General features: G+C 33.0%; 1 protein-coding gene across 3 annotated transcripts in view; it reads right to left on the reverse strand.

The window, feature by feature from the left end:
- Positions 1–15,675, reverse strand: part of LOC150100777 (zinc finger MYM-type protein 4-like) — a 521,809-nt gene that overhangs the window by 159,122 nt on the left and 347,012 nt on the right. The window contains exon 17 of one of the 3 annotated variants that reach the window (XM_090402211.1): positions 3,711–3,747. The exons of the other annotated variants lie outside the window; for them this stretch is intronic. Within the exon in view, the coding sequence (XP_090258337.1) occupies positions 3,715–3,747 (33 nt within the window). The 3' untranslated portion in view covers positions 3,711–3,714. The remainder of the gene's footprint in view (positions 1–3,710; positions 3,748–15,675) is intronic. 3 annotated transcript variants of the gene reach the window in all.

Consider the following 15,675-nt stretch of genomic DNA (forward strand, 5'->3'; position numbering starts at 1 on the left):
ACAAAATTGAATAACTTCTGTAACAAATCTGACATGAAAATCAGGAATAAAAAGAATCAAGTTATGAAAATATATAAAAACATGGAAATTTTCAACTATATCCTCAATGAAGACCCTACAGAACAAATTAAATATTTCAGCTATATAGGCACAATTTATAATGGTAACAAAGTAAATATGGAAACAAACAACAGAATAAGCAAAGACGATATGATGGGAAGTTGAATAATTTTATATGGAATAACAGAGAAATTAGTCAAAACACTAAACAAGCTGTACAATAGTTTTCAAATCAATTTATGGCTCTGAGAGTTATGATAGAAATAAAACACAATCAAGAACTAGAAAGCACAGATGATATCACTGGTAGAATCATATTAAGAATGAAGATATTAAGAAGGAATTTCACGTTGTCAGTGTTAAAAAATGTGTTAGCAGAGCTAATTTCATGTGTTATGGTACTAAACCGAACAGAAAACGAAAGTTAGCAAAACAACAGTTAGAAGTGTCTTAGAAAATTGAATTATAAAATATGACAACATGGAAGTACTGAGAATAACATACTAATTTGGAAGAAGATTGTCAATATTAAGTTAACAAAATGTAAACTTCCTATGTAGTACTCTCATAGTATCCTGTACACTCCTTGAGTGTACATATCAGGAATTTGAAGATGATGATGATGATGATAGAAACTGTGATTTTAGTTTATTTCCAATTATAGCTGAATATTGTGAGTTATATCAGAAAGCCTGGTTCTTTCAACAGAATAAGCATATATTATGTGCTTTTGGGGGGTAAACAACATGATATTACGCATCAGCATGAAAAGGACGCCTGTTTTCATGGTGTTACAGAAAGACATGCTTTTCCTTTTATAACACTATGACACTAATGTTGTTATTAGCATATAAGATAATATCCAAATCGGGTCCTAATGGCCCAAGAAAGAATTATTATTATTCAGGCTTCCATGGAGTCAAGAGACTCATCGTGGGAGGTCCTTCATATCATACCACTCCTTGAACTCATTGACTATTCTTGCTCTCACCACTTTCTCAGGCAATGCATTCCATGGTTCAACCACCCTCCACGCAAAGAAACCACTCCTCACCATCTTGCTCACAGCTTCCTTTTGTAACTTCCATGGATGGCCCCTTGTCATCACTCCTTCCTGCTGTTCCACCAAACAAAAGAATTCCTCAATGTCCATCCTGTAACTACCTGATCGAGACTTTTGACAGTTTAAAAGTCTCGATTATATCACCTCTCCATCAAACTCTGCTGTACACGTTCCCTCAGCCGATCCTCATAACTAACATTGCATTGTACAGCCCGAAACCATCTTTGTTATCTGCCTCTGTACCCTTTCCATAGTTAATTTATCCCCTTCAAATCCTGGGGACCAAATTTGAGAACAATAGTCTAAGTGTGGTCTGATCAGGGTCTTATACAACGGAATGATAATAATTCTTTTATTTCTGCAGGTCAGTCTTTCTCAGTTTTCTATCAATCATAACCCTCAGATCTCTTGTCTCCCATACTTCCTCCAGTACAGCTCCTCCAATTGAGTATGCAGCCTGCCATCGATGGACCCCAAACTTCAAGACTTTACATTTTGCTGCATTAACCCAACACCCCCCATTCATTTGCCCATATGTCTAGTTTATTCAAATCCTCTTGCAGGGCTGCCACATCTGCACTATTACTGATAACCCTTCCCAATTTCACATCATCTGCAAACAACTGAATATTCCCTTGCAAATCCATTCACAATGTCATTGATATAAAGGTTGAACAATACAGGTCCCAGTACTGAACACTGTGGAACCCCACTTGTAATCTTCTGCTTCCTTGATATTGCCCCACCATACACAACTCTCTGATACCTATCAGACAGCCAATCCTGAATCCAGTTGACTAACCCGACATTTAAACCCATATGCTGCAACTTAATATCAGCCTATCATGTGGCACCCTGTCAAATGCCTTTGCAAAATCCAAAAAAATGGCAGTATATGTCTTTTGATATTTAATAGTTTGAATAACTATTTCCAACTATATCAAACAGTCCAATTCTTTTAAAAAATAACATTACGTACTTGGGGGGGGGGGAAGGATACTGGTTCTGTAGTGCAATAACAGACGGCTCCCCCCCCAAAATGGTATGATGAGATGATGTGGAGCAAGAAGATAACAAAAATAAATTACAAAGGCTTTCTGCTCTTGTATGAATACTCTGGAAATGTTGCATAATGCCATCATACAATGCAATTATAAATTAATCATAAGCTGTCATAAATTCTCACGTATCAGTGGAATGCTAGATGTTGAAAATTTCACATTTAGAAGCCCATCAAACCTTAAAGACAAGATATACAAAGTTCTACAAGTTATTCTTAGTTAAGAATGACTAATCAGAAAATTTTAACAGAATTTCAATAATAAACGGAATGATCAAGCAAAACTGATATTAACTGTATTTGTTATCCCTAACCAGATCAGAGAATGCAATACAATGATCTCTCAAATATTTTTATTATATGATTCCCACCCATGAAAGGTTATAAACTTATAGCACATTATTACTGTGGGTAGGCTAAAGATTTCTTTTCTATTTTTATTAATTTTATATTTCTTCTTGGCTTTTATTTATTATTTTTTACCATTCTCCAGAATCTATGGTCTAGACACTAAACATGGAACTTTTTCAAGCCTCCAATAAGCAGGGCAGTGGTTTTGCACTGAATAATAAAATTCATCTTCCAGCTGAAGAACACAAATATTCATGTCCAGAGCAGTATTTGAGCCTGAAGCCTGTTAGTCAGAGACCAGATATGTTAACCACTCAGCCAACCAAGGCCAGCATTTGCTGGCCTGGTTGGCTGAGTGGTTTTTATGAGTTTATTATGCAACCTTCATATAAACAAACCTTTCATCCATCAATTCATGAATGGGTTAGTGTGTATGAAATGACTTCTTGTACAACACCATGTAATTGTACTTTCAGGCATCCAATTCATGAAATATTTGATCAACAAATTGGTCTCCTGAGGTGAGTGGATAATAGGAAGATTACCGTATTTCGATCAATAAAAAATAATTAAATAAATAACACATTTAAGAGATTAAATGAAAAATGATAACTTCAGAAGTTTGAAGATAACCTCTAGCACTAAAAAACCATATTTACATAATTTTGTCAAGTTATAATATAGCAGTTTGTTCACTTAATAAAATAATGAAGTCAACAGTAATTTCTGCAGTTTAATTTTGTGCAAGATAATTGCCATATGATATTACAGAACATCGATTTTAATCCCCCCCCCCAATTGCAATAAACTAAGAATCTAAATTTGTACTTAGTCTCATTACAAGCAGATGAGAGATTAAAAGGATGAAAAAGGAATTCCTCAAATATTATATATATAACTAATTTTTTTTCCTAATAAAATGTATTTAATCAATGATGTACAGTTTAAAATTTATACAGCATCTTAAATTAATAGCACACTTAACTGTTAAGAATACAAGTTTTTTTTGGTTTCCTTAAAAAAACTTAGCAGAAACATAAATATTTAAACAGAGACACTCAATTTATGTAAGCTTTCTCAAAATCATAAATTGCAAGTAAATAATTTTAATAATTCTTTATGAAAGTTGTTACTGTTGCATGTAAACACTAAATAAGATTTATATATATCACTTACCATACTACATGAATGGTGTGTGGACAGGGACAGCAAACTAGGTCAAAGCATAACAGTACATCATTTTTTGGCACCATCTGGCAGCTATGCATTTTTGATTTCTTAAACTTTTAAGTTTTTAATTTAAATATTAATTTTTTTTTTTTTTTGTTGACTAACTGTTCCATACCAAATGATTAAAATATGAATACATCCACGTCCAATGTTTTATTAATCAGAATCACATGGATAACATAAAATGACTGGTTTAATATCTTAAATGAGATGAGTTTTGGTTATCTATTTTAACTATCAAAATAACATTATTTTGGTAATATGAAAGCTAGAAGAATTAGATATAAAAGTAATTAAGCACTTAATCACAATCAAATTCCTGATATGTACCCTTAAGGAGTGTATAGGAGACCATGATAATACTACATGATTAAGTCTGCATTATTACTAGCTCCCTATTGGTAATTTTATTTCACATTATTACTGGAGACCTGTTGTGAGATCTCTAGTGTCAAATCCAAAATATTATTTGTTATTAAGGCAGCATCAGTCCACCTGGATCTTAGCATTCCTCTGGATGATAATTTTCCTGCCATCGAATGCTTATTTTACTAACTTTCGCACCCATTCTACTTAATTTATCAAACCACTTTGGATTAGTTCTGCTCACATATTTTTGAATGATGTCAAAATTCCTTTCCGATTCAATTTTAATATATGATACCATTGATTCAGCTTCTTATTTTTCTCAAAACTCTCATAGGCATATATAAATCTTTGATCAACTGTTTTAGTACTAACTCAATTCTCTGACCCAAAAGTTACGACTGTTTGAAAATTGCCTTATATATGCTAGTTTATAGTGTTTTGGATAATTTCTCTTACCCCATATAACTTGATTCAACACCACAACTATGCTTATTCTATTGTTCATTTTTATATTTAACACAATATCTTCGCTAAAAATTGTGCCTAAACAGCTGAAATATTTTATTTGTTCTATAGGTTTTCCACTGAGAATGAAATTGATGTTTTTCACGGTTCTGCCTGTTAATAATAAATTTTTCTTTTTATTGCTGATTATCATACCAAACCTGTTACAGCTACTTTCAATTTATTCAAAGAATCCTGTTAACTTGTAATGAATGTATTTGAGAGTATAACACCAATTCTGATATCAGATTTAATGCCTTTCTTTCAAAATAAATGACAACAAAAAAAGCATGCATCTTTGTCTTACATCAGATCATCTCCTTGTAACTGTAAGATAACTGACTTACAATTAAGTACAGGTCATATATGGCTTTGTATGATGTTTCAATTACACCATATACAATCATCTGCCATCTATCCAACCTCCAAAGCAATGACCCTTCAATTAATTGAGCCTTGCATGTTGACTGACCTCTAATAGCACCATGTAATTGTACCTCATTATCACACCTTCAATTATCAGAATGGCAAACTGTCTTCCCAATGTGATCACATAAGTGAATTATTACTGTAATGTAACATTTTGAACATCTTTACTCTTGGAAATTTATCGTAGACCTTTTCCAGATCAACAAAAATTAAGTACAGATACTTGTTATATTCCTTGGACTGTTTTCCTTTAAAAGTAAAATTCTCATCTTCACAACCTCAATTTGGTTTAAGTCCAGCCTATTCTTCCTAGTTTCTGTTTATAAAACAATGAACAGGGAAATTCCCTCTGCAATTCTGATATCTGGTTTTATTTCTCTTTTTAAAGATTGGTACTATAACAGCTCTACTGCAATAGTATGGAATTCAACTATCTGACCAGGCTTATTTATGTATGTATGTATATTAATTCTGTATGTAGCCACTATAATTTTTATTTTTACATTTGTATTTGAACATTTCTAGTTGAAGATTATCTACTGCAGTTACCTTTACATATTTCAGGTTTCTGATGGCCTTTTCTACCTGAAGGATTCTTAAAAGTATTCCTAATTTGAATATTTCACATCATGGTTCTGTTGCTACTTCTCATTTAATAATCACTCCAAGTAATTACTCCGCACATCTAGAATATATTTATCTTCAGTTTTTATATCACCTTTATCATCTCAGATTCAAGATTTTTTCAAAAGCCTGTAGAAGTTGCCAACTTTATGATATTTTTCTTTTACTTACCAATTTTTATCTTATCTCTCTCCCCAAAGAGATACAGAGATATCAACCTCAAGGGAGAAGGAATAGAGGACGGCCTTTGAAAAGATGGGAAGAGACTGTAACAGGCCATCAGGCCTATTACTGGAAAGGAAGAAGAAGATATTCTTACCAAAATTTGTCCAAGACTTCTGTTTAACTAAATTTACACAGAGCTTAGCATTTTTCCCTCTGTACTCTCTTAGGCCACCTGCTGATTTAACAGAAACTTTCAATATATTACTAATTATATGAAGAGCCAAAGGTTTCAATATATGATTTGTTCTTTCAACCTATTTAACTTCTTTAATCCATCAATATGTTCTGATTTTTCTAGCCATGACAACAATTTCTCTGCATATTCCAGGCTACAGCAATTAATGTTTATTAGGGTTTTACAACTAGTTCTCAAACTCTTATTTTTTCTTGAATAACATTTGAATGTTTTAGTCTATAGTTTGCCTCTGAATACTGCTCAACTTTGGGAAGTTTTGAGTTTGTCAACATGATATTCATTATTATCATACACAAAACTAAATGTGATCACTTCCTATTTCAAATTTCCCTGTATGTGCATGCGCACACACACTCTCTTTTTTTATTTAATCAGTTGAAAAAGATTGCTCTCATAACGACAAAGATTTTTCCTTTTGCTGATGTGGGTTCTTTCCACTCAAAAACGTATGAATTTATGCATATCTTTATGCTTGAACATGTTGTTGGTAATGACTATTTGATATCTTAACAGAAATCCATCTCTTCAAGCTCATCCCAAACATTTCTGTATATCTAGTATTAATTCTAGGCTTTGCTGGTTATATCTACAACAAGAACTAGCTTTTATTTATTCATTTTTTTTTTCCCCCTGCCAGATGTTTCTTTCTTTCTTTCTCTCTCTCTCTCTCCCTAGTAAACTTATAAATATCCTTTACTTCTTCTTTTCTTGGAACCTTCTGTGAGAACATAGGCACAAATAATGCATTGTCTTATTCTGAATTTTGGAATATGCCAACATCACTCTGCTTGAAACTGTCTGACATTCAATCATTTTTATTTTCATGAAGCACATGACAGCTAAAGCTGGATACCTTGAAAAAGTACACACGCATTTACTATCTGATTGGTTTATACATTTTAGAATTTCATGAAATATGTAACGTATAATTGGGCTTCTAGGGAGTCATCTGATGATCCAGTTTCAGTCTTAGATTTCACACTATAAAAGTACGTATGAAATATAATGTGCATACTTAAAATTATCCATGTTTTTTTTTTTTGACCTTCCTGATGGAAAACAAATGCAATAATGTATGTCTACACACAATATTGCATACCCCCCCCCCAAGTTAGGAATATACATACTAGCCACTGGATTAGAAACCTCAAAGAAATCAGTGGTTTCCATATAGGCATGCATCCCTGTGTATATTTGGTGAGATATGGGTCAGGAGGAGACTTCATTAAATGCTTTGGTCAATTGCTGCACATTGGAAGTTCTATTTGTCTGTATAAGCCTTCTCAAAAAGATGGCAATATCGTTCCTGATAGACCAGGTGACCACAGTTATGCCTCTTAGACAAGCAATGTGGGTTCTTTTTCCACTAATTAAATATGTGGACATTTTCATGTTTTGAGAAACAAGTCAGCGGTGCTGTTTTCAAAATAATGACTCCAGCTAGATAGGCACTCACAAATAAGCCTTTAACGAACTCAGAAAGATCCTTTGTTTTTTCCATTGTGATTAACACTATTGAAGATCACTGACCAGCAGCATTCTTAAATAGATGCTTAGAACATGTGACACACGTGACCAAATATTTTGCATATACACTGTGTAAGTGACATTCATATACATCTCCATAAAAGTTTCTAATTCAGTGGTCAGTATGCATAATTTATACTTGACAAGAAATTATATTGTCATTTAATCCTCTACTCAAGTGTAAGCAAACAAAGCTTGTGCATTGTCTACCCTTGTGCAATGTCTTCACAACCAGCCTCTACTTGCATATAGAGGCTGTTGAATTTACATCAATAGACTCAGTATATCCCATAATGCCAAGCACCTTTCCTTTTGGACATGTATATTGCTATTAATATGACTTCCTGCATTAATTCTACCAATGGTATCTTCATGGACATAGATCCCACTGATATAACCACAATAAAGGTCAAAACTGGCTATGCATTATGTGAAAGTGGTCCTTCACATAATGCATAGCAATATTATTATTATTTACAGAATCTCCAAGGAGTCTAGAGACTCATCGTGGAAGACCCAAATCAACCATCATAAACACAAATCCTATCATACAGGATTTGTGTTTATGATGGTTGAATCCATTCACCATCAGAAAACTCGCAACCAATTCTGATAATCCATTCCATTCAATCACCACTCTGCATACAAAAAATCTGGTATGCACATCCCTACTAACTACACTCTTCCACAGATGGCCCTTAGTTTTCTGACTATTTCTCATATATCACAAAATTTCACTAGGATTATTTTTAATAAAACCTGTTTACTATCTTAAAAGTTTTTATCATGACCTCTCTTTTCGGCCTATCAACTAAACTTTGTAACCCACAAACCTTCAACCTATCCCTGTAAGTAGTATTCCACAGACCACAGTCACCATCTTGGTCACTCATCTCTGAATCTTTTCGACCACCTCCTGGTCCCCAAGAAACCCAGGTGACCAAATTTGCACAGTAGTCAAGATGTGGCTGAATCATAGCCTTATAAAGAGGGATAATTAAAAGAAACACATATTAACCACAGTGAAAATTATTTAATTGTAAATATTTCATCCTAAGTATCTTAGGACATCACCAGTACAGTAGTTTTAAACAATAATAGGAATAACATACAGTTAGGGCGCATGATTACAATAGAATCTCATTAAACGTGCATAATGTGCTACAGTAGTACAAAAAAAAATTATTTAACACAATTTTGTATGACAATTTCCCATACTTTAGGAATAGTAAGCCCTACTACACAGACCAAACTTAAACCGTTGCAGTTTAAGTTTGGTCTGTGTAGTAGGGCTTCAGAACTTTCTTTGTATAAACGTTCATGTTTATATAAAGATCTATGTAAAAGATTAGACTTTTCCCAATGGATCCTGTGGTTTGGATTCCCAATTCCTTGTTGAGAGAGGCCAGATTTCTGCGGTTTAAAAAGATGAATGTTATCTTGATGTTCCGAGATGCATTTCTGAACAGACCTGTCTGTCTGTCCAAAGTAAGATAATTTGCATGAGCATGGAATCTCATAAACGCCAGGCAACATCAAAGGTGAGAGTTTGTCCTTAGGAAAAGGTAACAAGTTGTAAATTTGGTTGATAGGTTTGTAAGTAGTGGCAAAATTGTATTTCTTCATAATCTACTGTACTGATGATGTCCTAAGATACTTAGGATGAAATATTTACAATTAAATAATTTTCACTGTGGTTAATACGTGTGTTTCTTTTAATTATGATCGCACCACAGGTTTCATTATTTAAAAAAAAAAAAAAGAGGGATAATAACTCCTTATCTTTACTTCTTAGCATATTTTTCAACATCCAAGTAATTCGTTGAGCTATTTTACCAACTTTTGCAATATGCCCTCTGAACTTCAACTCTTTGTCCACCATTATTCTCATGTTCCTAGCCTCATCAATTTTCTGCGGTTAACAGGAAATTGATGAGGCTATGAACATGGTGTATAGTGCATGATACACCACATGCAACCTTTTCAATACGTTACATTTTGCAACAATAAATTGACAATCCTTTCCCACAATGCCAATTTATTTAAATCATCTCGCAGGATATCTACATCACTTTCATTAACTATTGCTCTCCCCAGTTTTGCATCATCAGCAGCAAACAATTGAATATCCTTCTTAAACCTTTCCTATGTCACTGATATATAAATTAAAGAGTAGTGACCTTAGTACCAAACCATGAGGTACTCCACTAGTCACCACCATTCTGCTAGACTCCACCCCACCATATACTCTTCTGGTATCTGTCCATCATCCATCTCTCTATCCATGCTACTAGCCTCATATCCATTCCAATCCTCTCCAGTTTTTGTAATAGTTTTCAATGTGGTATTCTGTCAAAAGCAGTATCATGGTGTAGCCATTGCCTTTATCCAATTTTGCTGTCACTTTATTAAAAAATGTGAATAAGTTACTAAGACAAGATCTACTCTTTACAAAGCCATGCTGCCCACTATAGAATATCTCTTCCCTATCTACCCACTGTTGTATTTTACCTTCCACCAACTTTTCCAATATTTCAACAACCACTCCCAATATATTAATTGGTCTGTAGTTTTCTAGTTCTGTCTTGGAGCCCTTAATGCAATGGTACTATCTTACCTACTTTCCACTCCCTTGGAACCCTGTGAGAGATGAGATCTAGAATGAACAACTTCATCAAAGGCAAAGCAATAATTCTCTTGCCCATTCACGTGGACTGAATGCCATCCAGTCCCACTGCTGTGTTCACGTTCATATTTTTTAATATGCTGAACACCTCCTGTTTGTCTACCTCAATGTTGATATTGAGGTAGATGAACAGGAGGATGACATGTTTTTGCAAAATGATCACTCAGCAACTCAGCATGGAAGTGTGCTTTGCATTAGAGGGATACTAAAGCAAATGAAGTACAGTCAACACCTTCTATATACAAGAAGCCTAGTCATGAAGATACTTAATGCATAAACTTTGTTTTCGTATACTTGGGCAAAGGATTAAACAAGAATATAATTACTTAATAAGTATAATATACACATAATGAGTTATATGTATATTATACTTACTGAGTTATGTGTATGGTCATACTCTATAATAGTCATGTGTAAGAAGTCTCTTGTCAGATTAGATAATGAATTCCCATTTGTATAATTAAAAGAAGGAATTATTGCATTTCCCTTGATGTCTACTCATTTTTTCAGTTCTAATCACTAACTACATGCAATTTCATTTCTGATAAAATATGCTATCCAGCATTATTGTGTATTTTTTAAAAAAATCCATTATCATAGCTCTATCTCTTGACTACTAGAACCCTATTATTTTTAGATTTTTTAAAGTAATGTCAATTTGGTTAACTGAAGGGTGTTACAGCATAAATATGTACAAAAGTATTGTGCATTACATATGATATAGTAAATGTCATATATAATGTGCAATGGATTTGGTAAAACCCAACATCTAGAAATCATCATATCTATTAAATATTCTGTAAGTAATATCCATGAAACATTTAAAAGGCATATAAATAAAAAAAATAATGCTGGCACATCATAATATTACAATTTCAACGTCTCATTTAACTTTATTACTATTATTATTGTTTTCAAATTTTACACGTTTTACATAAAATTTATCCTAGTCAGATGAAGAAACTCACGAAAAAATAATGCAAAATGATTATGGAAAATACATGCCCAGGCATATTTCAACCTGTTAAGATCATTTTTTTAAAGGCCTCAGTATAATCCTAATCATTATCTAATAAAAGGCGATAAAAATTTTGTTCAATTTAACTAATCATCAAAAAATTATTCAAAAATCACAAAAAGATGTGTTGTCATAAATCATAAAGCTATATACTGGTTTGCATCATGACTGTTCATATTCATACTAAATGGGCAATCTACTTTATTGAACAGAAATGTAAAAAATGAACATCAAGAGATGGAAGCTAGAAATAATCTCCTTAAGATAGTAACAATAGAATGCATGGATGCAACAATATCTAGCACTAAGAAGGATAACACACCAATGCAACAAATGTCCAGATATAAAATGAGTTGGTCTGAGCATAGAATTCTTAAATTATAAACTAGTGTTGTAATGCTTGGAAATGTGATAGTGTTCTGGAGTGTTTTCTCTGCTTTGTGTGAATTGTATATGCTATAAAAAAAATAAATACAAAATATCAGAGAAAGAGATCTTGTGTCATGGTTATAGATTGTTTCTGACTATTTGCTGAAATTTGCAAATAAATAATAAATAAATTTAAGTATCTCCTGTTTCACTGGAAGCATTTTTTGCAATAAACTGTGTATCAATGCTTCATAAAAAATGCTTGTATTAAAATTGAATTTTTTTTTATAACAGTTCTTATAATTTTTTTTTTATAGACCTATTAGATCTAAAAGGGGAATGAAGATCTTGAGATAGCCAAGACAGAATGCATGACTGCAGTGTATAATGGCTAAAACTAAAATACTACTGGAGCTAAACATTCTGGCCACCACAATGTGGTGTATGCCAAACTTCAGTGACATTGGATCATCGAAATCCTCTGCTTACATCTTCAAAAATCAGTGTTAGTTGCTTCAGAGACAATCCTCTACCAAGAGGCATAAAACTATCTGATACAAGGAAACTTTTTATAAGGAAATAAAATTATTTTCATTTTGCACCAGTTTGCTTACTGAAGGCTTAAGAAGCTAAAAATCAAGTTCTCAGAAAAAAGATCTAGTTTGCTTTTTTCCTTCCCCTCATTTCAGTCAGTGCAAGATTGGTGATATTTCCAATGTGATATCAGATATCATGAAGTTACTGAAACATTTTTTAAATTTCTTTTTTTGAGGGATTTACTTAATATGATTATTTTGTAGATTGTCAGCTGGATAGCATACTGGTCTGGATTTAATGGCAACAGTTTAGAAAAATTGCACATTACCTACTTGCTATTGCTAATGTAACACAAGGGAGTCAGTGTAGTGGAGTGTATATGTGTGGAAGAGAGGGAGATGTTGCCAAGGCCTCAATTGTAGAAGAGATGAATGAAATTCAACCTATAAGGCATAGGAATAAATCAATTACCATACATTTCATGTCCCCTCCCAATTTCAACTTATCATAAACAAAAACAGCCAATACAAAGAGTCAAGCCAAGAAAAGTTTACTGTTTTCTGCGCACAGAAAACGGTAAACCACTCCAAACCCTTCAGATTATTAACAAATATACATGGGCTTAGTTCCAACCTCAGTGGTGTTCATTTGCATCTCCAATCAGCAAAACTACACCTATTTTTTCTAAAAACAACATGAATTTCAGTTGCTTCAATCACAATATTCTTTGACTCTTTCTGTCTTAAAGATGGTAGCGTATGTTCACTCCAGTATCCCATATTAGTGAATGTCTAATGAGCAGCAACTTTTACTCTGTCTAAAGCAACTCACATTCAATTCACTTCAATTCTTTGTTCACTGCTCATGTCAGTTTCCAAACACACTTGAATTGAATATTTCTGCATTAAATGTGGTACTCACATATATGCTCACACTGAGTTTCCAATGCAGAATTGCCTCTTTTTAGTTATCTCCAGCTAAAAACCTCATGTTATGAAACTCATTTGTTCTCTCTCTCTCTATTACTCCACAAATACTATAATTCATTCTAACTTTTGGATTTTCTTTTCTTTATCTCATTCTACAGGCCAACTAATGGATACAGAGAAAGAGGATGACCAAGAAAGGACTTTTGGCAATACATAAACTTCTTTTTGAAGATGAGGCTCATGACCATTTGACATTTTACCATTTGGCACAAAAGAGAGCAACTTGGATTACTTTCATCTAGTAGACTATATTTCCATGCTTTTTTTTTTTTTTTTTTAAACTCTGCATCACCACCAGACAATTATAAGCTATTATCCAGTCCAACCTCAGTATTTCTATATATATTTCCCAATTCGTAAATGGTGATGAAAAATCCAAAATCTCATTTTATCTAACTTGTTTGTCTTTATTACTCCACAAATGCCATCATTCATTCTGAACTTTTTTTGATTTTCTTGTTTTTTTTTTTTTAATTTATGATTAAGCTACTGATTTAATCTATTTGTTAAAATAGATTAAATTAAAATCTATTTTAATTTAATTAAAACAGATGAAAAAGCTTTTTCATCTATTTTCCCTCAAGTGCTCTTCATACCTCTGAAGATAACTCCTAAGTCAAAACCGGCTCATAGACTGTAAGCACATTTTTATTTTATTCATTCATTTTCACAGAGGTCCCATTATGTCGCCAAAGTATGTATTCGTCTTTTTTTTTTTTTTTTTTTTAATTCCATATATTTTTAATCTTTACTTTATTCCCTTAATTTATCATGCCTTTATAATCTATTTTATGCTATAGTTCGATTTCAAATTCCTCTTGTAATTTATTATTCTTTTATGAGTTTGATTTCTGTTGCAATTAATTATTCCTTTATGAGTTCAGTTAATGATTTTATATTTACCAACAATGTCTCATCAAAATTTATGGCCCAAGAAAATTTTAAAGTTAACAAGACAAGAACAGAAAGATCTTCACCAAGGTATGTCTGAATACATATCATTTATATGTATTCACATAAAATTCACAAGAAAATCCAGTGTTTTTATATCAGGGGCACTCCTTGAGAATATAAGAATTTGTTGTATTGTATTGAACTTTAAATGAGCTGTTTTTTGTGAAGTTAAAAACAAATAACGCAGCTCCTTAAAAGCCGCATACAGTTTTGTGCAAACTCAGGAAATACGAAACTGTCTTAAATCCTAATTCAAAATCTGATGACCATTCAATCCATTCAGGTAAACCCTGAAAGCAAACAGAATCTGTGGAATAAAGTCCAAAATGGTGCATTAGAAATAGAAATCAATCACTAGAAACTGACTTGAGAATGCCCATTGATGATCTAAAGAAATACTCATACCATATACAGACCAAGCAGAAGTTCCCTATGATGAGGATAAACTAAAAAAGAAAGGCAAAGTGCAAATTGAGAACAGTCTAAATTTCTTAGTTTTCTTTGGATGTTGGATGAGGGTCACTTTGACTGCACAGAAAAGCCAACTCTAAAAACAACATCTTGGGGTCACAACCTCCTCAAGAAGTAGCAGAAAGACCTTTACATTCAGACCTTGTTTGGGTAGCTATTTCCTTAAATTGTTCCCATCTTCCATGAAGAGCATGGAAAGAATGCCACCATCACAAAGGAGTGGTATGTGGATGTGTTTGAGACACTTTGGAAAGAAGTAACATATCTTTACCCTCACTTATGGATACGTTCTGGTTCCAGCAGGATGATGATACACATCACATATCAATTGTAGCTAGAGAATGGTTGCCAAAATACTTTGGGAGGTGTTTTGCCAATCATTCTCAGTCTCAAGACTAAGTTTGAGTGGGCTTCCTATAGCCCAATTTGGATCAATTCTAAGGGCTGAGTGCAAGATTGTAATGCAGATCATTACTATTAGACTCAAAAAATGCACCAAACTTAATGGGGATTATCTAGAACATGATGTAGCTCCAAAATAAGCTGAAAGAAGAAGAAAGTATTCTTCTTCTTTCAGCTTAATGGACCATTTGGGTCCAAGAAGGTATAATTTTAATAGAAGAATAAAACACATCTGACTTTTGATTTATTATTATTATTATTTTGGCAGTTTTTTTTATCACTATGGATTTGCTACTACTGATGATCTTTCACATATTCCCAATACCTGCCAGAATAACACATATCCATAACTACTCTTGATCTGCTACTCATTATTATACAAAGTCAAGTGATCTTTGTGATTTGTCTCATTTGCTTGGTATATTGTTCTCAGGCTTCTGAACATTCTTTTTTTATTTTTTTGAAGAACCCTTTTTTCCAATTTTTTTCAGAGCATCATGTTTTGCAGAAGAAAGAAATACTGCCTTTCTAAAGTTCTAAAAAAAAAAGAAAAAAAAAAGACAGTTTATTATGGGTTCTAACATAAATTACCAATTTGCTTTAGAATCCAT

The sequence above is a fragment of the Typopeltis vanoorti genome, chromosome 12 (genome assembly GCF_054136105.1).
Source record: "Typopeltis vanoorti isolate ZY-2024b chromosome 12, IOZ_Tvanoo_1.0, whole genome shotgun sequence".
In the NCBI taxonomy this organism is placed as follows: Eukaryota; Metazoa; Arthropoda; class Arachnida; order Uropygi; family Thelyphonidae; genus Typopeltis; species Typopeltis vanoorti.